The sequence below is a fragment of the Rattus rattus genome, chromosome 16, assembly GCF_011064425.1.
Source record: "Rattus rattus isolate New Zealand chromosome 16, Rrattus_CSIRO_v1, whole genome shotgun sequence".
NCBI classification, from domain to species: domain Eukaryota; kingdom Metazoa; phylum Chordata; class Mammalia; order Rodentia; family Muridae; genus Rattus; species Rattus rattus.
Genome location: NC_046169.1, coordinates 9,620,935 through 9,645,920, shown reverse-complemented (window position 1 = coordinate 9,645,920; position 24,986 = coordinate 9,620,935). Strand labels below are relative to the sequence as shown.

At 47.4% G+C, this 24,986-nt stretch overlaps 1 protein-coding gene across 1 annotated transcript; it reads right to left on the bottom strand.

Annotated features, from left to right (window-relative positions):
• Positions 1-1,377: 1,377 nt before the first annotated feature.
• On the bottom strand, positions 1,378-23,128 carry Rac1 (Rac family small GTPase 1). The gene is made up of 6 exons (XM_032886393.1): positions 22,862-23,128; positions 12,976-13,047; positions 11,070-11,187; positions 3,955-4,017; positions 3,214-3,373; positions 1,378-2,969 (listed from the first exon to the last, which is right to left on the bottom strand). Exons 1-6 carry the CDS (start codon positions 22,894-22,896, stop codon positions 2,839-2,841), a joined length of 579 nt encoding a protein of 192 aa, XP_032742284.1. The 5' UTR covers positions 22,897-23,128; the 3' UTR covers positions 1,378-2,838.
• Between the last annotated feature and the right edge of the window lie 1,858 nt (positions 23,129-24,986).

Below are 24,986 nucleotides of genomic sequence, written 5' to 3'. Positions count from 1 at the left end.
GGGATTAAACAATAAATAAAGAAGTTGGTATACTATCAAGTGCCTCAAGGAAGGTGTGTATTCCTGGGAGCCAGGTGCTTGCCGAGTTCCAGTGTGCCATTTCCATGCTGGGATTACAAGCGTGTACTACTGTACCCAGCTGGTGCTGAGCTTCTGCCTTTCTACCCTAAACCAAGTTGTCTGGTAACACTCTGGTTACTAAGGACCCTCCACCAAGCACAGGACACAATTTCCAAAAAAAACAAAATACAGAAAACAAAAAAGCCAAGTGTGGTGGGACTCAAGATGGGGGCAGGAGGACCAGATACTGGAGATCATATTCAACTACTTTAAAGGATCCAAGCCATCCTTTGCTACTCGAGAGGTCTCCAAACAAAACTCGGAAGGGGGATAGTCAGACTAAAGGGAAACCTAGGATATAGTTAGTACAACTGCTAGGTATGGTGATACACTCTAATCCCAGCATTCAAAGCAGGGGCAGACCATTCTGTGAGCTCACGGCCAGCCTGCTAAATGCATAGTGAGTTCTAGGCCAGCCAGAATAACCTCAAAAATAACTGCCTCAGAAATCTGAAGGGAAATCCCAGGATCCTGGATTTAAGGTGAAAGCCCTCAGAGGCACAATTCGTCAGGTTATGTACACCATGGAGTCATGTAGGATATAAAGGCTTGATGGTCAGAGGGTCCTGAGACCTAGCAAAATGCAAACTGATGAAATCTCAAAACACGCTATTAATTTTTTAACATGGCTTGATGGCTTGGCTAGACAGTGTCATACAAGTGTAAGGACCTGGGTTCAAATTGTTCAAAGAGGCTCCCCCGGATCCCTCAGTGGATCGAGCGCCATGGCTCAACACTGTGCTGAAGTTGCATGTCAGGATTTAGACTGGGAAATGGCGCAAATTTTAGTCATAGCACTTGGGAGTTTGTGGCCTGGTCTTGTATCCTATAAGAAATGTGTGTGCGTGCACAAACACACAGAGACACATAATATTTTGATTTAAAGATCCAAAGTACAAGAGTCGCCAATGAAAGCTAACCATACCTGGCGTGGCCTGGTAACAACGGATTGAGATGTGGTCCGTCCTGCCAAGCCTTGCAGCCCAGCTTCCCAATCCTCAGCACTCGTCTCGGGCACACGCTCAGGGTCATACCCCACTGTGGGTACCCTCACACAAGCACCTCCAACAGCTCAACAAGAGTCATCAAACATCAGCCCCGCTGAAGTGTGGCTGTGGGCTCACCTACCCTAGTCCCTGAAGGTGGCACTCCCTCTGTCCTTTCAGTGTGAATAGCACATCCCCGACGAGCCAGGGTTTTAAAGTGAGGCAAACACACCAAGAACTTGTCAAGTTCCAAAGACACAAGCATGACCAGTTTTATGATTCAAGGATTTATTAAGTCATACATGCAAAACATACTGCTAACTGCATTAGCAAAAGATCAATGTAAAAACACTCCACAATTCTGCAACTGTCAATTGAAAAAAGTTTGTTCTAGTGGTCGAAAGGCCTAACACTGTGTTCTTGCCAGTGAGTTAGGTTGTACAGAACGGCGTTAGCACTAGCGCTTGACAGAACCTCACAGACCCAAAGGGACGGGAAGCATGTGTCCGCGTGGGTGAGGTCTAGAGGGGCGGCATCAGTCACATGACAGTGTTGGTACTCTGGCAAGACAGTGATGTTTCAGAATATCTAAAATAGTTTAAAAACTGTAAAGCCGCAGCACGTGATTTCTACACCCAGTTACTAGAAAACGAAGGGAAGCACTAGTCAGCTGAGTAAAGGAAGGTGAAAACAGGAACGCACTTCTACTATCTACCAAAAAAATCTCCGAATGCATTATCAGAAAGATCTTATAGTACAGGTCAGACATATTGCTCGTTAAGAAGAGGGTCCTAAAGAAAAGCACTTGCTAAGTTAGCAACTGTGAGGATGGCCAGTTTAAATATGGACTCAACGCCCCATCTGGGGAGGGACAGCAGGGGGAAGGGGGGCTCAAGAGAGACACTGATAAGATCGGCCATTTGTCATCTACTGTTTGACAGAAATTAACCGTTAAAAAGCTTTACCCGTGACACTTTTATTCAGTTGAATTACTCCATGTACAATGTAGTGTAAATTAATCTCTACTTCATATTAGTCAAAATACTGTCTGTCTCCTTTGATGACGTCGTGTTTCACACACTCCACCCAGCACACCCACGACTAGGAACAGAATACTTCGTTAGAGGCAACACAGGAGCCAGAGTTCTGTTCAAAGCCTGCAGAAGCCGGTCAGCTGGTATTTTAGAGAACTCACTATGAAATCAAAGAGCAGAGCTGTTACACCCATCGTGACGTACAGTACAAAGTTACGTAATGAGCATGGGCTGATAAGTTACAGGTGCGTTACATGGCAGCGTATCATTAAGGAGGCTGTGCTGTGTCACACGGTCTGGGAGCTACGGGCAGGTCTGCACCCCTGAGCCCAGAAGCTGCAGTCTTCTTAAGGACAAAGTCTCTCAACAGCTTAGTGCTTACGTGTTCTCAGCACAACGCAACTTAGTTCACAAGGTATTTTGGCAATTCTTAATCTGAGCAAGAAGAGGGGATTTTGAAAAATAAGGCTTTAAGAAGGCTTTGTCATTTTAGGGCTGAATTTTAATAGACTGTAAGTTGGAATTCTTACATTTAAAACAGAACCTTAAAATTACTGACTGGTTCATTGGTTCAAAATGGTTTTATGGAAAAATTAATCTGTAACAAAAACTTGGCATCAGACGCGAAGACTCCGCCATTTTCTGAGCAAAGCGTACAAAGGCTCCAGGGACCAAGACCGAGGGAGGGGCTCAGACATTTACAACAGCAGGCATTTTCTCTTCCTCTTCTTAACAGGAGGGGGACAGAGAACGGCTCGGATAGCTTCATCAAACACTGTCTTGAGTCCTCGCTGTGTGAGTGCTGAGCACTCCAGGTATTTGACAGCACCTAGAAAAGACAGCCATAGGCATGACAGACGCTGCACACAGCAATGGAGGCCCCACCGGACACCCCGCAGAGGCAGCATGCGCAGCTCAGCAGCCAACTCCTACGCCAACACCAAGGCTGGCAAAGGCCTGGCTTAACTGGCTGCCCAAAGCAGAGACCCCAAGGAGGAGAGACTCCCTCTCTCAGGCAGACTGCAGCTGCCTGGCATCAGGACTGCAAGGCAGACACGAAATGAGTTTCATACCGATCTCTTTCGCCATGGCTAGCCCCTGCGGGTAGGTGATGGGAGTCAGCTTCTTCTCCTTCAGCTTCTCAATCGTGTCCTTATCATCCCTAAGATCAAGCTTCGTCCCCACTAGGATGATGGGAGTATTGGGACAGTGGTGTCGCACTTCAGGATACCACTACATGTGAAGAAAGAACAAGGTCATGACACTTCTGTCCTGACTCCCTTCACAAAGCTTACATGCAGAGAATGACAGTGGCCCCACAGAGCTTCCCTGCCTTCTACTCAAGCCTTGACCACATGTACCCTGGCTGGCCAGGCCCCAAGGCAGAGGACAACACTACAGACTCCACCTGTCAAGGACCAAGGAAGGAGACAAGAAAGGACTGGGAAGTGTCCCCACGTTTGCCTTTAGGAAAACATCTAGTTTATAGGATCACCCTAGAAACTCACCATCAACTCAGGGACCACTATCCCCACCACACACCAGCAGGGTCCTTCACCCTCCTCACTAAGGTTGGCTCGAGATGCTGGAGCAGAAAGAAATGGTCGCCGGACCATTGAAGTACTTGCTCCTGCGGTGAGGATCGCCCCAAAGAAATGAAGCTCTAGAAACCCACACCCTAAAGCCATGGATCTACAAATGGCCCATTCCTCCATAGAGGAAGCCAAGCTAAACAACCAAAAGTTCCCGGCATCAGGTGACATTCTTTTCTGGCATTGACATTATGCACCAATCTTCCCCTAAGTCCCACTTACCTTTGCACGGACATTTTCAAATGATGCAGGACTCACAAGGGAAAAGCAAATTAAGAACACGTCCTACAGAAAGGAAACACAGATAGCATGTAGAGGGCAACCTTCAGCTGTCAGAGTGCCCTGCCTCAGCTGCTAGCAGTGAGCTGTCAGAGCCACCGAGAGCCTACTGCCACCTGCAACTGGGTCCCCACTGCTCCCCACTCACCCCTCTAGCTGGCCAGACGACTCACAGACCATTACCAAGCCTGCCTTCAGAGAAAGGGAATGTGGAAGAAACTGCTGGAAGCAGTGTGATGCTAGGGAGGGATTAAATCACATTCCCAGGAGGCCACTCTCTGATCGTGCTCAACTGGAACCTAATTATCTGTTATCAACACAAATTCTTCTGAAAACCACGGCCTCTCTCAGGCTCATGAATGCAGTCGATTTAAACACATCATCTAACAAGACACTTTTCATTAAGCCCTCTCCACACGCACATTGAGTGCAAGCCTTCCTTACATCTCTAGCACCAATCAGCCAGACTGTCACTGTCCCTGGCACAAAATGGAGTTGGAGAATTTGCTCCCCAGTCTTCCAGTCAGGGAGGGAACCCAGTGCGCCATCCCCCAACAGACAAGCACCAAGCACTGCAGCCAGCACTGTTCCGGCTTCCCTGGCACAGCCAAGGGCCCCTGGGAAAGCTGTCCCCAGGGGGTCTGTGCCCAAAGAACGCAAGGACAAGCAGTGCAAGAGCTCGACATCAGGAGAAGCCGCTGGCTGAACATAAAATATCTGACCTGTTATCACACAAAGTAAAATTCAGATATTTACCTGTACAAAATTATGCCCAAGATTTCTAAAATGGTAGGCTTATCAAGACACAGCCCTAGAGAAGGCAACTATGCTATCTTATGAAATGTATGCAGTTCCCAAGCTAGCTAGCACCTTAGACCATCCCGCTGGTGTCTCGGACCTGAAAAGGAAAGAAACATCCCACACAACAGCTTTTTATAAACAATTGTTTACTTCAACGCTGGCGCATGCACAAGCTGTCAGAGAATCACCAGGGCCTCCCAAGCATCCAAGTCGATTCCAAGCCCTCTAAAGCAGTTGGGTTAGCTCACCAGCGCTGCACAGCCGCCCCGCAGCCCACCACACAGAACACCAGAGTCAGAGAAGAGGCCCTGGGAGGGGTTAGTCAGTCTGGCTCAGCGAGGAAGCACCCACATGAGTAGACCCTCCACACCTGCACCTCCAACCACCCCAGAGGGGCTTCCGGACGCCCTCCTTTCACATGGGAGGAGGGGCAAGCAGCTCGACCACTTTACAACCCACTGGCAGTGAACAGTCACAGCCCAGTGAAGGCTCATTTCATCAAGAGCAGCCTCTCCTGAGTGAATCAGAGAGGAAACAAACGCTCAGGGAACACGAGGCTCAGCCATGTTCCTGGAGACTCAGTGAGATGAGAGAGGAGACAAAGCTTGAGGCTGAGGTGACCAAAGTCTTACATACGGCAATCGGCTTGTCTTTGCCCCTGGAGGTCCTATCTTTACCACATGTGTCTCCAACCTAGTAATGCAGGAGAACTTGGCTTGAGTTTAGGACGAACTAAGGAACACAAAGTCAATATAACCTGTTAGTTTTCATCAGAGTCTGTCTCGGCCTCTAGAGGAATCCAAAGCTGCAGTCGCATAATTCACAGAAACCAAGAGGCAGGCACGCAATCGCCACTCCGTGGAACTGGAGCTACGGGGCTGTCCCCCGCAGTTCAGTAAAGAAGTCAAGGCAGTGCTGGGCCTGCCACCACGGGCACTCCCACCCGTGCCAGAATTTAACAGAGCTCGAAGTGTTCAGAATGACACCCTGCTGGCGGCACCCATTACTGACGAGGTCTCCAAGGTAAGCCAATGGAAGCCTCAGACGGGAGAGGTGCCTGCCTATAGGCACAGTGGAGCTTTCCAGAACAGGGGCCAGGGGTCCAAGCTGGCAGCCTCCTGCCCCAGCTCTGGGAGCAGGGAGTGGAGTCAAACTATAGTGAGTTACTGAGTCCCTTTGTGAGTTGAAAAGGGTACCACTTGGTCCTAACTTTTAAGTGACAACCTTTTCCATTTTCATCAAAATACTTTCCATTTGTTCCTAAGCTTAGTAAAAACTGACAGGCTTGTTCTCCCACTATGAGCCCCCAGAAATTCTAAAAACAAGCACGGGGATTATTTAATTTCACCTCACTTAAGCTTGATTAACAATTCAAAGAGTAAGTTTCTAGACTCCAGGTTTCATCTGTGGGTTATTTCTGTGTCCTAAGGACTTGACACAATATATCCCACCGGCAAGACAAAACAAAACAAAACAAAACAGTGTCAGTTTGGCTCAGAAACTGCTGGAACAGCCTCTAGCCTCCTTAGTCCTCCTCCAGCATCTTCCAATGGAGCACAGGCCGCAGCACAGCTCAGGTGCACACTGTGCCATAGCCTTCTGCTTTCTTCTTCCCTTTTCGTCCCTCCCCTTGGCCTAAACACAGATTTTATTAAATTAATTGGCTTCTGATGCCTTTTTCCTACCATCACTCAATCCCTTCTTTCTTGATCCAGGGCAAAAAGGGTTGTGTTGTTGGTGTCTCTGCTCCTCCCTGTGCTTGTGACAGTGCCTGTCTCTTTCTCACGGTGGCTGATCATCTTTTCTGGGGACGTGACTACTACTTTCCCAGTGACAGGACACTTGCGATAGTGCCCCAGGATGCCTTTAATGAGTGAGCCTCCAATAACTTCATCACCCCCGTGTCACCAGCGCCACCTCTCCCTCCCTCAGCAGTCAAAAGTGCAGCAGGGCTGAGGAGAGTACATTTAGGGACAAGCTTGCCAGGCAGGCAAGAGGAGCCCTAGGGTAAACTGAGTTCCAGTGACAGACCTGGTCTTCAAAAACAAGATGGCTCTTGAGGGACAACACCTGAAGCTGACCTCTGTCACACCCAGACACAGACACACAGAAGCACACACCAACCACAGCTCGAGAGATGTCACTTGTCACAGGTCTCCTGTCAGCGGCCGTGCCCAGTGTGAGGCGGCTTTCAGAATGTGACAGGGCGGAGCGAGAGGTGCTGCAGCTCTCACCACCACGGGAACATGGAGCCTTCATTCTGCTCTTGCCCAGACTCTGTGTCTGACTTCAGGTTCACATTTGGATTTTTCTTTTTAATATACAGATGCCACACAACAGGGGAAAGCCCAGGGTGTGCACTCACACCACAGAAAAGGCTGTCCAAGTGTTCCCAAGAAAAGAAACTGTGGGAAAGGCGGGCAGCTGGCCTGACGCTGACGGCTCTACTGGAGTAGAGGAGGCCCTGTAAGTCTCACGAGCTCCGGGCCTCCATGTGCCGATGCTGATGAAAGGGAACAACTTGGAAATAAAGACTCGAAGATCATTTCCTAAACCTAAGGTCACTTCCTGAGGCAAAGAATGCAAGGAATAGGGTTTCCATCTGTAGCAGCTTCAGCCCTACTACATCCCACCGACTTCTAAGTAGGACTTCCTAAATGCAAGGCTGACAGCACTCGGGCAGAGCAAACTCCTTTTCTGGGCCCTACACGCCCCCATCGCATAGTAAAAGCCCAGTGGGTTTCCCTCATGGCAAAAGCAATCCACCATATTCTAAGTAGTTTTCTAGTGACCTCTAGCTGGAGGACCAGACATCTAACAGTCATCTTAACAGAGGAAACCCTCTGAAAACCAAAAAACTACAACAGGCTGTGGTGACTCAGGCCTTTAACCCGAGCACTCGGGAGGTAGAGGGAGGTAGATCTGGGTTCAAGACCACACTAGTCTACAGAGCCAGTTTTAGGATAGTCATGACTCCACTGAGAGTAACTCAACACCAACACCCACACCCACACCGACACCAACACAACTGCAGCCAGCCATGGGCTCTCACAACTGTAACACCAGGAGCAAGACAGACAAGGGCTGCTCTTCCACAGATGGGACCAGGGCTGTTTCCCAGCACCCCGTGGCAATCCACAGTTTCTAGGGCTCTGATCCGGCTACATACATACATACATATATACATATATACATACATACATACATACATACAAGCAAATAATCATACACACAGAACAAGGATTTAAAAAGAAACAACAGCCATAACCTCAGCATTCAGAAGGATGAGGCCAAAAGACGACAACACAGACCTTAAGTGCAGACTGAAGGAGACCCTGTCAGGCCACCCGAGGGAGGCTACAGACTGAAGGAGACCCTGTTTGACAATAACAGCAGTGGCCAGAAGCAGTGTGGCCAGCTTCGTTCAGTGTCTCTCAAACAAGAAACCTTCCATCCAGCCCTTCAGAACAATATCTGACCACAACCTTTTGTTTGCTCACTTGCTTTGTTGAGTCAGGGTTTGTGTCTAGTGCTAGCTAACATGTAGACCAGGCTAGTCTTGAACTCCAAGTGCTAGGGCTAAAGGCATGTGCCACCGCTGCTCAGCTCTAACCACAGGTTTTTAAAGAGTTACATAAACAGGCTTATAGCTCAGAGCCAAAGTCAGGACCATGTGCCAGCCAGCAGAGACAGCAGAACATGGTGATCCTAGGCTGTATGACAGTGTGGCCCAAGCAAGGCAGCCTTCTGGGCACTAGCATTTGAGCTTAACTTCCACATCTAGGAAAGTCTTAGCAGGCAAGTCTTTAGCTATTAGCTGTGTACTCTCCCCTCTGCTTCTAAAGACCTCCACCTGACCATCCGTCCGTCCGTCCACACTGCACATGGTTATCAGCAGGAATCTTGTCTCCCTCCTTTCTCAGTCCTTATATAAGGAAACCAAGCGTCTGCCTGCTCTATACAGATGACCTCACTCTCCACACCAGCCTGGCCCCACTCAGTTACAGCTTACTCAACCTGGGAAGAGTCCCTTATCCGCTATCACACACAGAGCCCCATTTCCGTCATCACCTTTGACTGCCTAAGAATGACTCCCTTAGAACGGCCTCGCCCTACTCTGTACTCACTGTGTCACAGTAGGCTGTCTCTCATTTCTCAGAAATGACGCCACACCCTTCCAGACATATCCAATGAGCTGGATAGATACCAATTGCTATGTTTTAAAAATCCACTAAAATCCTGAACTATTCAGCACTCCCTAGATGTGGAGTGTTTCTGAAGACACTGAAGACTGCAGTCATCTTATCACTGTGGGCTGATTTTAAATACTCAATCACACTTAGTTTTTAGCACTAGATTAACTGGAAGAAAAAAAAACACCTAATTCAAATCTTTCCTCTTACATTTTTGATCTTTATTTAGCACTATTAACTAAAATTTGAAATTTGGCTATAACTCAATTAACAAAAACCTGCAGTTCAAAGAGCCACTGTCTGGTAACATTTCCAGTGAGCAACAAAAGGTGTTCTCTAACTGCAGAGAAAAGGCGTCTTCTAACACGTAAAGCAGTCATGAATAGAGAGTTCACCTAAAATACAAACTCTGAAGACTGGAACCGATTCCTGACACTCCAAAGCAAGCTTACAGCCCCAGCCAGTCAGGGTTCAAAGCCTGCCTTTCTCTAAGTTCTCTCCCCATTCCAAGCCCGACGCTCCCCACTCCCAAGCAAGAGAGCACAAGTAATGTTCATCCAAACAAAACCTGAACAGAGGAGCCTCCGCCCACCAAACAGGTGAGGTGAAGGGGAGCAACTGGGCACTGAGGGCATGGGCTACGCCAGAGCTGCTGTGTGCACCACAGGGAGTAGGTTGTTTTTGAAATATGGTCTCACTACACAGCCAAGCTGGCCTTGAGCTCACAGATATCCAACTGCCTTTGTTTCCAAAGTCCTGAGATCACAGGCTTGAACGCCTGGTCTGAGATGTGCGAACTCACCTTATGCTAGTGGCAAGCATGCGGCGTGCAGAGGACAGGCATGAACAAACTGTCTGGGACTGCACAGCAAGGCAGAAAGTGCAGGGCCTGAATCCAGCCATGTGCTCTGCTGACTGTCATAAACATTTAAGGTTGTCGCTTTGGCACCAAACCTGCACTGAGACATTCTTGCCTCCTTGTGTCCCTGTGCTGCCATGTAGAAAGGCAGATGCTCTTCCCTGAGCCACAGCGCTGGCCCTAACATGCGGCTAAAATCAAGAACACGAGCTGAGCTGAGCTGAGCTGAGCACGTGACACACACGGTAACTGCCCTGCGTCAGACCCGGCGCCCAGTCTCTTGCCAACCACTGTTCTCATCAGCTTTGGGAAATGATCAATCACTGCTTGTCTCACACAGAAGCCAGAGTAATCTAAAACAGTGTTTTTTCCTGGCTGGACACAAAGGCTCACTTTATGAAACTGAACCCTCAGTCTACACTGAAGACTTTGTACCAACGCCAAAACCAGACGCTTTAGGGGAAAAGGAAGTGTGAAGCCCTAAGGTGAGTTACTATTCGGTTTAAAGAAAATTAACTTCTGGGTTTTTTTTTGTTTGTTTTTTTTTTTTTGGAAACAGGGTGTCATGTAGTCCAGGCTGGAACTTACTATAGAATCAAGGATGACCCTGACCATCTGGCCTTCAACTTCTGATTACAGGCCAAAGCCACTGTGTCCAGTTTATGTCGTACCAGGGATGTCACTCAAGACTGGGGTGCAAGGCAGTCTCTCTAACAGCTAAGCAACTCTCAGCTCCAGAACCTGAAGAGTAACTGAACAGTAACCGCTGATCTGGATTCTTTGAGCCAAGATTTGAGGAAACTATAGACCACGCTGGCCCCAAACTTGGAGCCTCTGCTTCCCGTGTGTTGGATGACAAGTATGAGCCACCATGCCCAACCTAACTGCTTAATTTGATTTTATAGTGCAAAGCATCCCAGAACAAGCACCTTTCAAAGGAATTACTGCTAAGAACAGCTTTGCAAAGCCAAAAATAAGACAGTACCTGTTCCGTGTGGTTGCCTTGAAAGTAAATAAAAGAATGTAAAATAAAGAGGGTTGATAAAGAGCTAATATTCAAAATTCCAAGTTCTGGTTGGCATGGAAGGAGGTATTCACCTTTACTGACTGTTATCACAGCCCCCAGTCCCAGAAGCACAGGATCTTTGAGCACTGAACAATTATACTCGGTAAAAATAAAAATAAAAATAAAGTGTGAATCTTACTGTTTGCGGGTAGGAGAGGGGACGCAGTCTGTCATAATCTTCTTGTCCAGCTGTGTCCCAGAGGCCCAGATTCACTGGTTTTCCATCTACCATAACATTGGCAGAATAGTTGTCAAAGCTGTGGAAGGGCCAAGAAAACGTTAGTCACAGACACAGGGATGACGTCATAGTCCCCACCTCCCAAAGGAGGTCTGCTGTAAGGGAAGCAGATGGACCTAGAGGCTGCTGTTGGTCCAGAAAACACCTTGGAGGTATGAGAAGCACCTGGAGAGAGGAAGAAACAGGGCGCCAACCTTACACACACCAGACAGGGGAGAAACAAGGTCAAGCTACGAACTTACAAGGAAACAAACAGAAAACCAAAACAACCTCCACCTTTAATAAACAGGGTTTTCTCTGCATGAAGACAGGAACTTGGAGCAAGGTCCTCTTCCCACCCCACCTGTCAGTGCCTCAAGTCCACATTCTGCTCACTCAGGGCACACAGCGAGTCACCCGCGTCTGAGGCCAAGGGCAGCAGTACAACAGGCACACTGGGACTCGAGGAGCCACACCGGTTTTCAGAGTAAGTACACCCGACCGCAGAAGTGTTAGCTACTAGGAGGAGGCAACCCAGAAAAGCCTATCAACTAATCAGAGAGGAAAAGTCACTGACGTGTCATAATCCCAGCATTAAAGCACCGAGGCAGGAGGATCATAAGAATTCAAGGCCAGCTTAGGTTACAGATCAAGACTTTGCTCTTAAACAACAAAAAAGACCTCAGAACAACATAAAATGCTACTGGTATTACTGTCTACCGCCCCCCCAAAAAAAAACCACCAAAACCAAAACCAAGGAGCAGGATCGAGTCAGAAATTGAAGGCTAGTCTGAGCTACACAACACCATCTCCAAAAAGAAAAAGAAAGAAAAAAGCCACTTCAATTTAAAACAAGACAGTATCTTCATCTGTTTTGCTGATGTGTATGCATGCACAGCACATGTATGTCTGGTGCACATGGAATTCAGAAAAGGGCAACATATCCCCTGAAACTGGAGCTGCCATGTGGGTGCTGGGAACCAAACACAGGTCCTCTGAAAGGACACCCAGTGCTCTCAGCCACTGAGTCAACTCTCCAGCCCCAAGACTAATATCTTAACACATGGATTTTAAGGCAAGGAGGGCTTGTGTTTGTTTTTATTATTTGTAGTACTTAAAAAGGGGCTCTAAATATAAAAACAAAATTTAAGCTAGTGTGATTTACAGACTACTGACCAAAGCAACCTTTATAAATATGGTGTGGTGGTGTGTATTGGGAGGCAAGATAAGAGTTCAAAGTCAGCCTAGGCTTTATGGTAAAACCCCAGAGGTCTCCCCAAGGGAGAGTCTTCAAGGGTGGACTGGTTACAGACCTAGGATAGAACTGTGCACACAATTTCTCCAGTGAAACATCAGTGAGAAAAGCACTTTTTCCCACTCAACTGGGCTGCCCGTACCCAGAATCCACCTCTGCCCCACCCCACACCCTAGTTCAACTCCACAGCCCTGTAAGTATGACACAGAACCTCCCGATGACCCTAATGCAAACTCTGTGTGCCAGCTCCCACCGCCAAGTTAGCAGACTGTGTGGTCAAGCTCTGGTCTTTACAGCTCCCAGCCTATAGACTTCATAGTGTAATTTTCTTGTTTCCTAAATATCTAAGAGTCAATCAGAAAACTGTATATTCCCTCGTATGAGGAAATCATACATTAAATTGGGTCATTTTTTTAAAGTTCTAAACGTCTAACAATTTTATTAGACGTTCCAGTCTATGATTCAGAGGAAAACAAGCAGTAATGGTTCATAAATGTATTGACAAGGGCTTTTCAACAGAACAGAGAAAACACAGCGCAGGCAAGCCGGTCCCAGCCTGCGGAGGATACTCACACGGTGGGGATGTATTCTCCAGGGAACGCATTGGTCGTGTAACTGATGAGCAGGCAGGTTTTACCAACGGCTCTGAAAGAAGAGAGAAGGCTGCTTAGTCAGCACAGCACAGTGGGCCCACTACCCACTGCAGCACTCTAGAAACAACCAGGGAACAGCTACACCACACCCCCAGGCACAGACAAATACGTTTCTCTAACAGTTAACTCTGCACATGTTTTCATCTTAAAAACCAAACCAAACCTTTGTATTTCTCAGCAAGGCAGATGCAACAACTTCCCTTTCTGCTGCTAAGGTGTTCAACACCTGAACCACAGGTCAGGTACGCACTGAGTACAAGACTAGCGAGACAGTTAGCATAAAGTTTCCTCTGACCATCGTTCCCTCCTAACTGATTACCAATAAGTGAACATGGCCGCCTCTGCAACTTGAACTGTTACTTCCCAAGTACTGACTGATGGTGCTGCCTCTAAGTGGCAAAGCTGTGAACCGTCCACACCTGCCACAAGCCTGACCCTGACAGGGCAGAGGTCAGCTCTCATATTACAAGCTGTGAAGGGAGCTAATGTCATAGGTCATGTTAACAAAGGGCACAGAGCAGGGATAAACTTCCTAAACAGTGGTCAAGACAGAAAACGAGAAATGTGCCAATTAAGTACATTAAGGGGACAGACTATTACTAATGTTCCCCAAGGCAGAAGTTAGGGTACTGTCTGAAAAGCTCTCAACCACCTGAAATAGTTTTCAGAATATTACTAAAAATAGACTGTTGTATTACTAAAAATAAGACTGTTGTACCATTCGCAAATAAATATATAAATAAAATCTCTTACATTCCCCCCTCCACAGACCGTAACTTGAGGGACATCCTGAAGGCTCAGTTCAAACCGTTTTCTGTGCTGAGCCCGGCTCCCTGCTGTCTTCTGCTGGTTTACTAAGGTCAGGATGGTACTGACCTGTAAGACTGTACTGCTCAGCACACACAGTAGGCCGGGGCTCACCATCCAAAGGCAAACTTTACACTTCCCTTCCACTCTTTGGGACTGAGGGCTTCACAAGGGCGGGAGCTCAACCACGCTTTCTTGCCAATACTTGTCTTAATGAAGCTGGAACTCCCCACCCTAAAGATCTCAGTGTCAAACATTACATCACTGGCAGGTAACTCCAATCCCTTAACGGCTTTCTAAACAGAAATGACTCACTAGACATTTATCTTGTGAGAAAGGCTGAGAATGTCAAAACAAACCTGTATGAGCAAGAGCCTAAGAGCTGGAGAGGCCTAGCTCTAAGACTCAGACCAGCTCACTTGTGGCCATTTCTGACACACCTGAACTTCCTTTTCTGCCTTTGTTTTCTTGCCGGTAAGCAGATGCTCTCAGCTACAATGAATTCATAGCAAGGGAGACAGGCACCAGGTGCTGAGCTACTCTGCAGCAAATGCTGGCTCAAGTCCATAGCCTCGGCACTTCTGGGCTTAGACAAGATGGTCTCAGGTCAGCCTGGGCTACACAGTGAGTCTACTCTAGCTAGAGCTGCTTACCACTCGAACCAACAAAAACATAGGGTGGCAGAACGGGACGGAGGCTAAAGAGAAAATAACAGGGGTGAAGATATCAAAGTGCACCCCATACATATATCAATGTGTCAGTGAAACTCTTGGCACAATTAATGTATGTAGTAATTAAAAGAATAAATCGCGCTGGGGCTGTAGGTCAGCGGTAGAATGCTTGCTAGTGCACACAAACCCTGTATTCAAGCCCCAACACTTTACCTTCCTCACACCACCACCATGCTCCCTGCATGCTAGGCAGGCCCCCTGCCAGCTAGAGGGAGCTCTGACAGGCCAAACTGAAAGGTGCTGGCAAAATCTGGCTTTGAGAATCTTGCTGCTGTTCTTTGTAAGAATGCATGTGTGCACACCACACAGGTCATAGTGTGTGTGCATGAGATGAAGAAAAACTAAAGACAGCAATTCTCAACCTGCGGGTCATGACCCCCTATCGGGGCCTACTGTATGACCCTTTCACAGGGGTCACTTGACCACTGAAAAGCACAGATATTACAATTTGTAGCAGTAGCAAAATTAGTTATGAAGCAATGAAAATAACTTTATGGTCGGGGCCACTGCAACGTGAGGAAGTGTATCAAAGGGCCGCGGCATTAGGAAGGGTGAGGACCACTGCTTTAAGGGACAGGTTGCAAATAAGTAGATAAAATCTCTGAATCTCCCCACGGACCCTGACTGACGTGAGGGACATCCTGAAGGCCCAGTTCAAGCAGTTCTCACTAATGAGCCCGGCTCCCTGCTGACTTGCTAAGGTCAGGATGATCCCACCATGTGTACCCCAAGTTGTCAGGCTTGACAGCAAGGACTTTCACCTACTGAACGATCTCACTCCACAGTCCCAATGGCCTTGAACTCACTATGTACACAGGCCGACTCTGAACTTGTGCCCATCATGATCCTGTGACCTATTCACTTCTGCCTCCTGAGTGCTGTGCTGGGTTACAGCTGTGAGCACCCCACACGGCTGGGAAATATACTAATCATTACTGACAACAATTTACATTCTATAAAACATGACTACAGGGTCGGTGATGCAGCTCAGCTGGCCCAGCATGCACCAAGTTCTGGGTTTGCTCCCCAACACCAAATAAAGGGGAAGAGAGGATCAGAAGTCAAGGCTGTAGGCCGTGTGAGCCCAGCCTGAGCTGTGTGAGAGCCTGTCTGAGAGCCTGTCTCTGTACTTTCACTTGAGTCTTCAGTTAAAAATGGATCAGCATAAATAGAAAGGTTATTACCCTTCTTTTAGTGTACTTACGTATTCCTTGTAAACACATGGCATAAACCAATTCCAGAGTCCAAAGTCAACATCTGAACTACAGGAAGTAGTGTCAAGAATATGTCCACATGGAGAATAGAAGACAAATTTAGTCACAGCCATGACTGACACACTTCAGAATTTCTGGAAGAATATCTGCTTTGGAATTTTCTAAATTTGTATATTCAAGTGTTCAGTTCAACCTCCTTTTAATCTTTAAACTCTAGATAAGAAGCCTCGGTCTACTGGTCTACTGGAAGACAGTCCTGTCCATTCTATATTGGCTCTTCCTCTAGTGCATGACATTACTTTTTTTTTTTTTTGTCTATCTGCATTTCCTGCCCTGTCCTGCAGTAAGGTCCAAGAATGAAACCCACTGGTGATTTCCGGTCCTACTGAAGCATTCACTTTCCCGTTGAGAGAACTTTGTACTTAATGCCCCTTCTGCTTTGACCAACTTCATCCTTACTTTCTGAAACCTTCAAACCAAACCTTAAAACACAAAAGTCAGTAACCTAAAAGCGCTGGCAATTTCTTCACATTAAAAAACATAGAGCAGAGCAATTGTGGCACTCGCCTCTAATCCCAGGACTCAGGAGGCAGAGGCAGGTCTGCTCTACAGAGTGAACTCCAAAACAGCCAGGGCTACACAGAGAAACTCTGTCTCAAAAACAAAACGGGGACTGGGGATTTAGCTCAGTGGTAGAGCGCTTGCCTAGCAAACGCAAGGCCCTGGGTTCGGTCCCCAGCTCCAAAAAATAGAAAAAGAGGGAAAAAAAAAAAAAAAAAAAGAACAGAAAAAACCGAATCCTATACATAGGGAAGCTGGTGAGAGGGCTCGGTGTTGAAGAGCAGAGTCTGGTCCACGGCATCCATATCAGAGGCTCGCAACGCCTGCAACTCTCTTCTGTAGGCACCTGTGCGCGCACACACACACACACTCTTTTTTATAGACACATAAATAATTTTAAAGGCATGTAAGAAAACCGAGTGTGTAATCACAACTTGGAAGTCTTAGGAAAAGAAGGTTTTCTTCGAGTTCCAGCAACTGTACAGCAAAATCCTGTCCAGGAAAAAGGTCTCCCTCCATCGGCTAGAGTGGAGAAGCAGAGAGAGCACGCCTAGCATACACAGTCCCTTGAATTCCATCCCCAGCATCAAAGGATGGGGTATGTATCTAAAAAAAGAATTAAAAACTTTGTACATGGCCTTATAAGAAAAAGATGTTCCTACACAGAAGACCTGGACTCATCCATTAGCAGCTGCAAATCAAATGAAGATCGGGAAATCGTATCTAAAACCCCACAGATCTGACCAAGTCAACCCAGGGTAAGGTGAGGCATGCGTGTCTATCTCTTACAAGCCAGAGTTCAGGTCTAGCCTTGGGTACGTAGAGAGCTACATGAGACCTTGTTTCAAAAAAATGAAGTGGGGGCTGAAGAGATGGCTCAGAGGTTAAGAAAGCTGACTGCTCTTCCAGAAGACTCAAGTTTAGTTCCCAGTTCCCAACCTCCTGTGACTCTGGCTTAAGAATACTCAATGCCGGGGTTGGGGATTTAGCTCAGTGGTAGAGCGCTTGCCTAGCAAGCACAAGACCCTGGATTCAGTCCCCAGCTCCGAAAAAAAGAAAAAAAAGAATACTCAATGCCCCCTCCTGACCTCTGTGGGCATCCATACCCATGGCATCCACTCATTAAAAACACACACAAAACATGTAAAATAATTAAAAGATGAAGCAGAGAATGGCTGAAGACACCTCTCCCTCCATGTAGACATGTGATATACACACCCAGAACCACCACACACATGCCCTCCTCATGCTTCCTGAGTAACTGAAATGCCTTAAACTAAGGCCCTCGATCCCTGAGACAGAGGTACATGAAGAAAAAGAGTATGCCCAGAAGAACAGATGCGTTAGTCAGAGTAGTTCAGGGCCAGGAAAAGACAAACCAAAAGTCTCACGTTTACGAACAGGCACATCATAGCCATGTGTGTAGAGATAGTCCTTACCACCATCAAAGACTTCAAAATGCTAAGACTGTACAGTTTCTCAGACATGAAGGTACTACACATAACAAAGCTTCAAAGGGAGTTTTGTTCTAGACCACTCTCTTGCTTCTAGAATCTTCAAATCACTATGGACTGTCAAGTGACAATCCAGCAAAGATACAAAGGTTATTTTTTTTTAATTATTTACTTTATTTATAGATGGTTGTGAGCCACCATGTGGTTGCTGGGAATTGAACTCAGGACCTTTGGAAGAGCAGTCAGTGCTCTTAACCACTGAGCCATCTCTCCAGCCCCAAAGGTTATTTTACACACACACACACACACACACACACACACACACACACACACACACGGGGTTGGGGGAAGATGCTGTGTGTGTATGTGTGTAGAGAGATTTATCTCATATATAAGTGATGCTCTATCTAGAACCACAGACAGACAGACAGATAAGATGTAAGATATATAAACGAGGTCTGGAGAGATGTGTCGTCTCTTAAGAGTCCTGACTGGACCACTTGTTTTAGAGGGCTCAGGTTCAATCCCCAACACCCACATGGTGGCTCACAATAGTCTGTAACTCCAATTCCAGGGGATCCAAAACTCTTCTGGCTTCCAAGGGCACCAGGAGCTTGGTGCACAGATATACAAACAGGCGAAACACCCATGCGTATAAAATAATAATAATGAAATCTAAATTTGGAAGGCAGAGCAGAAATTCATGAAGAGGTTGAGCAAAATGTATGGGCCATGCCACCACGATCCAATGGAAGCAGAGTAAAATGTGCTCATCCCTGTAAAAATGACGTCGTCACAGGGGCTGACCTAACAGAATTCCTGGACAGCAGTGTCTAAGTTAGACACTGCACTGCACAGACTACCAGCCCAAGTCTATATGCAGACCAGAAGTAAACTTCAAGACATTCGCTTGTTAAGTCAATCAAAACTAAACCAATACTATTAAAACTACTGAGTTAGTAGTGCTGGACATCTGTGCACTGCCAGCACTCAGAGGCAAAGGCAGGAGAACAGAGCTAGAGGCCAGGGTTGAGTGGGGATGAACTAGTACAACCCTTACCCACCAAATGTGAGGCTAGGTTCAGTCCATGGTACCAGAACGAAGAAAAAAGGTGTGTGTGTGTGTGTGTGTGTGTGTGTGTGTGTGTGTGTGTGTGTGAGAGAGAGAGAGAGAGAGAGAGAACGCTAGCTCAGTGTGGCTCAGCATATGCTATACCACTGCCAAGAAAAACACACGGGCTCTGTTTTCAGAAGGTATGCCTTATATCTCTCATATTTTATATCTACTGTCAATTAACTACTGAACAGAGACTCACCCACCGGAAGAATACAGGCCAACTAATCTAACATGGTCTTAACAGAGTTTTTAACGTAATTCCTCAGGAGAACTTTAAATAGTAAAGTTTGCAATTTGTATGACCTCAATCGTCACTCGGCTTTTAGCCCTGTAAAATTTCGTAACATGTGACATTAAGCTTACCAGCTTTAAATTTTTCAGAATAAAAGGCATTCCAACTATACATCAAACATATAGTTGACTTGACGAAAAGCAGAAAAATGGTATTGGCATAGAAGCTATGTATCTACACTTCTAAACAGGTGCTTCTCAACCTTCCTTATGCTGTGACCCTTTAATCCAGTTCTTCATGTTGTGGTGACTCCCAACTATAAAATTATTCCCGTTGCTATTTCATAACTGTGATTTTGATACTGTTATGAATCAATATGCAAGATATCTGATATTCGATCCCAAGAGGGTTATGACCCACAGGTTGGAAACCACTGTTCTTAACCAGTGTACACTACCCTTCAGAGTGTAAATATCAAATCTTTTGGTATGTGTACACTTCTCTTGACACTTAGCCCCAACAATATCAATGTCAAGCCCAGTACGGAAAAAGTGCAGAGTGGGGTCTGGAGAGGTACTCAATGGTTAAGAGCAGAGGACCCAGGTTTAATTCCCAGCACACACATGGTGGCTCATAGCCATATCTAACTCTAGTTCTAGGAGACCCAATGCCCTCCCTTCTGATCTCTTTGGACACCAAACGCAAATGTACAGACATTCGTGCAGGCAAAACAATCAGTATTTTTTTTCTTAAGTACAATCCGCAGGTGATGCACACTTTTGATCCCAGCATTCGAGAGGCAGAAACAAGCCAGTTGGAGATACACAGGTGAGACTCTGTTAAAGCCAAGAGCACACTGGGGCACAAAGGCAGCTCTGCCGGTAAAGGACCTGAAGGAGACGAGAGCCTACTCCTTCAGGTTGTCCTCTGACCTTCACAAGCTTGCCATGGTGATGTGTACCCCCCCCACACACACACACTAAACTTTTTAAACAAGACTGAAAAAATCCAAGGCCAGGAATTGCATTTTTATGCAAACCAACAAGGATAGTAAGATTGGAAGCTAGTGGGAACAGCTCAGGAAAACAGGCACTGGACTACGAAAATAAAAGCAAGAAAAGAGAAAGACTTCTCTTTTCTCACTGCAGCAACAGTGGTAACCAGCACTTACTCGGCTCTCCCAAGAACCAGGCACTTAAGAGCGTCTTAACCTCGCATCTTGTTTGGTGCTGTTTAACTCTCCCTGGAGGCATCTCGAGGGAGAAGGCCATGCTGAGGATCACTCTGTGAGTTAAAAGGAGCGGGACTGGAGCTGGCTCCCAGTAAAGAGCACTGGCTGCTCCTCCAAGGACCTGGAACCTAATGGTTCACCACGATCGGTGACTCCAGTTTCAGGGAGCCCTTTGCTGGCACGGACGTACATGGGAAACATCCATACGTGTTAAAGATGTAGGAAGAAAGGAAAGCGGGGCAATCCAAAGGAGCCCACAGCGACGTCCTACACGTCTTTACCCGATTTGCTTCCAGGCAGAAGCAGGCTGAGACGCATCTCAGCTGTTCAGCACTTGCCAGGAGCATAAGGCCCTGAGTCCCCGCTGGGGGCTGGGGGACTACAGAGCTGGGATGATGTTAGTACCACATCAGGATTAGCATACCTGTTGAATGCTGAATATTTCAGTCTTAGGAATTCTCAAGCACTATGGTTTGGCTCTGGATTAGCAGCAATTTACCTCTTTTTAAAAAAATAATTTCCTTGAGATGTCTTTTGTTCATATTCATCCCAATTTCCTCCCAACTCCACCCCACCCCTTAAGAATTCACCTAGTCCAATCTGTGCTGCCCGTATACTCAGGAGTTGAGGCCATCCACTGGGGCTAGTTTCCCTCAAGGACCACACCCATAAAGAAAATGGGCTCACTCACCCCAGAAGCCATCAAGGGCCCATCTCTACTCAGCCTAGGCCCTCTCTGCCCTGGGCTAGGATCTTGTACAGCTGCTGTTGAGTTCACAAGTGGAATCCAGAAAATACTGTTTCCACCCAGTGTCCCTAACCTCTGGATCTTGCAATCTCCCTTCCTCCTCATGGTCCCTAAGCTCTGGGAGGAAAAGAGGATGGTGACAGAGCAATTTAACATTTAAAAACTAAGAATGTTGGTAGTATCCTCTGGCCCACAAGGGCTGACGCAACAGTTTTAACTTTTAAAGGAAGTTCTGCTAACTTTCAAATGTTCCCCAGCAAGGAACGTTTATAGCGCATTCACAATATAGAGAGAGGAGAGCGACAGAGATGGACAGACCGCCCAGTCAGCCTGCCTTCACTTAAAGCAGGCCTACCAGCTTGCACCTGTAAGCCCAACACTTACTTCCTAAGGCTGACAGGAGACTGATGGTTGGGACCAAGACGGTCAGAAGCCAGGATTTACACAAAAAGATGCCGGCTCCCCATATATCTTCAATCAAACTGCTTTCATTATCAAACTAACTACCCCCAAGTGGCAAAGCTTTCTTTTAGGAGGTGAAAGGAAAGCACCACACTCAATGAAATTCCAGTGTGTGGTTATATACATTGAACCGTGTCCATGAGACTTCCTGTTTCCGAGACAAATCCCACAGACTGGCATGTTAGCAGAAAAATAAAGTTCTCCGACCGTTTGGCTGAATTAGTTACAGGGACGACCCCAAACGTCTAATGTAGAGTTAGGTTAAAAAAAAAAAAAAACAAAACGCTGAAGAATCGATCATAAATCCACGGGCTAGGAGTGCTCACTGCAAGCGTGGACGACATTAACAAGTTTGCAACCCATTCTACTGAACTCGAAAATGTACCAGTTGCATTCTGCGTTTGAGGAAGCGGGGAGTAGTAAATCTCCAACACAAGCAACGCTGAGACGCGAGATTTTGCTCCGATTACACTGAGATTCTTGTTTCTACCGAAGGGGGGGAAAACTGCATAAGACCAGTCTTGTCTCCCTCAAGGGCCTGAAACCATCACGGCCAATCATGAAAAGAATTGCCTCGAGTCACAGGGAGCTGGATCTGCTGCATCCATATCTATTGCTTTCAGAGGAGGTTGGTTTTGTTTTTTTTTTAAATAACCACACTATGTTCAATGGACAGTGTTCATCACACTCCTTCAGCTAGCATCCCGGTAACTTTCTCGGCGTAAAGTGTGAAAATGATTATTTTTATAAACACCCTGCAAAGTCGAAGCAACCGAGCCCTTTCCCAAGTTCCAGGTCACCCAAGTGATTGGTGCAAACACGCATCGAACCGGACAGACTTGGAGGCCGTTACCTACCCCAGTTCTCGGGGGTTGAGGGGGATACGCTGAGTTAATGAAGAAACTAGACTGCCTTTTCTCAAAAAAATAAAATGTTTAAAGAAAAAATTCTTCAAACCAGCCTCGTCTACGTGCCAACCAGAGCAGGGCGACGGGCGGTGTCCGGCCCGGGAAGAAGGCAGGAGGGTGGAGTTCACTTTTCCCTCCGGCCGGCTCGCCCAGGCCCTCCCCCAACCAGAAGCCGGAACCAGGCCTGGGAGGGTGGGAGGCCCGCGCCCCCCAGAAAGCCGGGCGCGCGTTCTACGCCAGCTCGAGGCTTTTCGGGCCTGCCGGGACCCGAGTGCCGCCCGCCCCCGATGGCGCCGCGCGAGACACCCCCTCCGTAGCGCCCAGCACGGTCGTGCACTCACCCGTCTCCCACCACCACACACTTGATGGCCTGCATTTGGGCCGCTCCGTGGGCCGCGGTGGCGGCGGCCGGTCACTAAGGCGGGAAGCGGCGGGCTCGGGAAGCGCGGGGCGGGCGGGTGCGAGGCTGCGGGCGGCGGGGCGCCGAGTGCCGGGACCGCTGTCCACGCCGCCTGGCCCTCAGCGGACTGGAAGGCGAGCACAGGAGCAGCCACCACCCAAAGCTGAGGAAAACTGCAGAGAAACAGGAAATGGCCGCTCCACTCACATCCGGCCTCCCCTCCCCCTCGGTGCCGTCGACGCAGCTCCCAGGCTCCGGGCGGGGCCGCTCCCGGCCGCGCCGTTCCTGGGTTCCACCGGCTTTCGGGAAAGCTCGGAAACAGTCGGCAGGGCCTCAAAGGGCCGCGGGGCGGGGCGTCCGCCATTTTGGCACGCTAACACGTCCCGGTTGGGACCAAGTGTAGGATGATCTTTGGATCCTGGGGTTACCGGTTCGGGTCTCTGGGAGGGTCCCATTCGCTTGCACCCACTTCTGCTAACTTCATGGGGAGATTCCTGAGCTGAGCTCCCTTATTATGTGATAACTACAATATGCTGTGGCATAAGGTCCTGGCTAGAAAATTCCATATAGCTTGTGCTACAGTGAGATCCTGTCTCAAAAAGAAACTGCTAGGGAAGTAGCCAAGTTAGAATGCTTGCCAGCATTTACAACCTGGGGTTCCATCCCTAGCATGTCACAGCCTGCCCTGGTGGCTCACCTGTAATCCCAACAGGTAGGCGGAAGCAGTAGAATCCTCAGGTACATGTGGAATTCAAGACCCAGCCTGGGCTACATGTCTCAAAGAGGACCTGAATATTCAGCTCTCAATTGATTGAGTGCTTCCCTAGCAAGCATGGATCCCTAGGTTTGAGCCCCACTACGGTATGAAACAGATGCGATAGTACATATATATCTTGAATCCCAGCGCTGGACTGTGGGAGCAGAAGGATCCCAAGTTTGTCCTCAGGCTATGTAGAGTCCATAGTTAACCTGAGCTACCATGAGATTTTTCTCAAGGGGGGGTAGTAAATAAACAAAATTATAAGGAAGAATAAAAACCACACATACCATTAAAATAACGAAATAAGGATAAAGGACAAGAAGAATTTTTTAAAGGTCGCTAATATGATAAGGTAAAAATGTAATTCACAAATAAGGTAGCCTATTAGAAGACAGGAACCTTAAAGATCTTTTTGGTTCTGTATGTGGTGTGTTTGTGCCTGTGCATGTTTTCATGGGTGGGCACATGTGTGTAGAACACCAAGGTTGACATTGGGTGTACTCTTCAATTGCTCTCCACCTTGAATACATTGAAGCAAGATCTCTCTCACTGAACACAAAACTGGCCGATTCCAACTAGTCTAGCCAGCCAGCTTGCCCTTCATCTCCTGGGATTACAGTTGAGTCACCATACTCTACTGGTATACACATAGGTTCTGGAATGGAGCTCTGGCCCTCCCTCACACACACTGTTCCTCACGCTTGCCTGGCAAGTTCCCTACTCCTGGGGCTTAAGAGCCCAAACTGCTCTTACAGTTGACTGGAGTTTAGTTCCCAGCACCCAGATCACATGACTTCCAGCACCAGTAATTCCAGCTCCAGAGTGATCCAACACCTTTGGCCTCCTTAGACACCTGCATTCATTCACGTGTGTGCACGTGAGCATGCGCACAAAATTTAAAATATTCTTTTAAAGAAAAGAAACCTTACCACCATCTTAATAGCCTAACAGTAAAAAGCACAAAACAGAAACAAAACGAAACAAGGTAGCGTCTGTGGGACTGTTTCAAGAGAATTTCCCAGACCTGGAGGGTAAACCATTTACAGATAGTGCCCACAGGGAAGGAAACCTGCCCCACTGCGCTGTACAAACTTGTAAAACTTCAGAACCCTGGGGTTGGGGATTTAGCTCAGTGGTAGAGCGCTTGCCTAGCAAGCGCAAGGCCCTGGGTTCGATCCTCAGCTCCAAAAAAAACAAAAACAAAAACAAAAACAAAACAAAAAAAACCTTCAGAACCCTGTGAACAGATAAGACCCTTCTGGCTTCCAAAGAAAAAACAAGGTCTTAAAGAAACGGCAGATTAGAA

Coding starts and splice junctions, on each gene's coding strand:
- Rac1 (XM_032886393.1), bottom strand. CDS start 22,896: ATGCAGGCCATCAAGTGTGTGGTGGTGGGAGACGG. Junction 13,048..22,861: donor TGTGTGGTGGTGGGAGACGG/GTGAGTGCACGA, acceptor CTCTTCTTTCAG/AGCCGTTGGTAAAACCTGCC. Junction 4,018..11,069: donor CCCTCTCCTACCCGCAAACA/GTAAGATTCACA, acceptor TCCTTTCTGTAG/GACGTGTTCTTAATTTGCTT.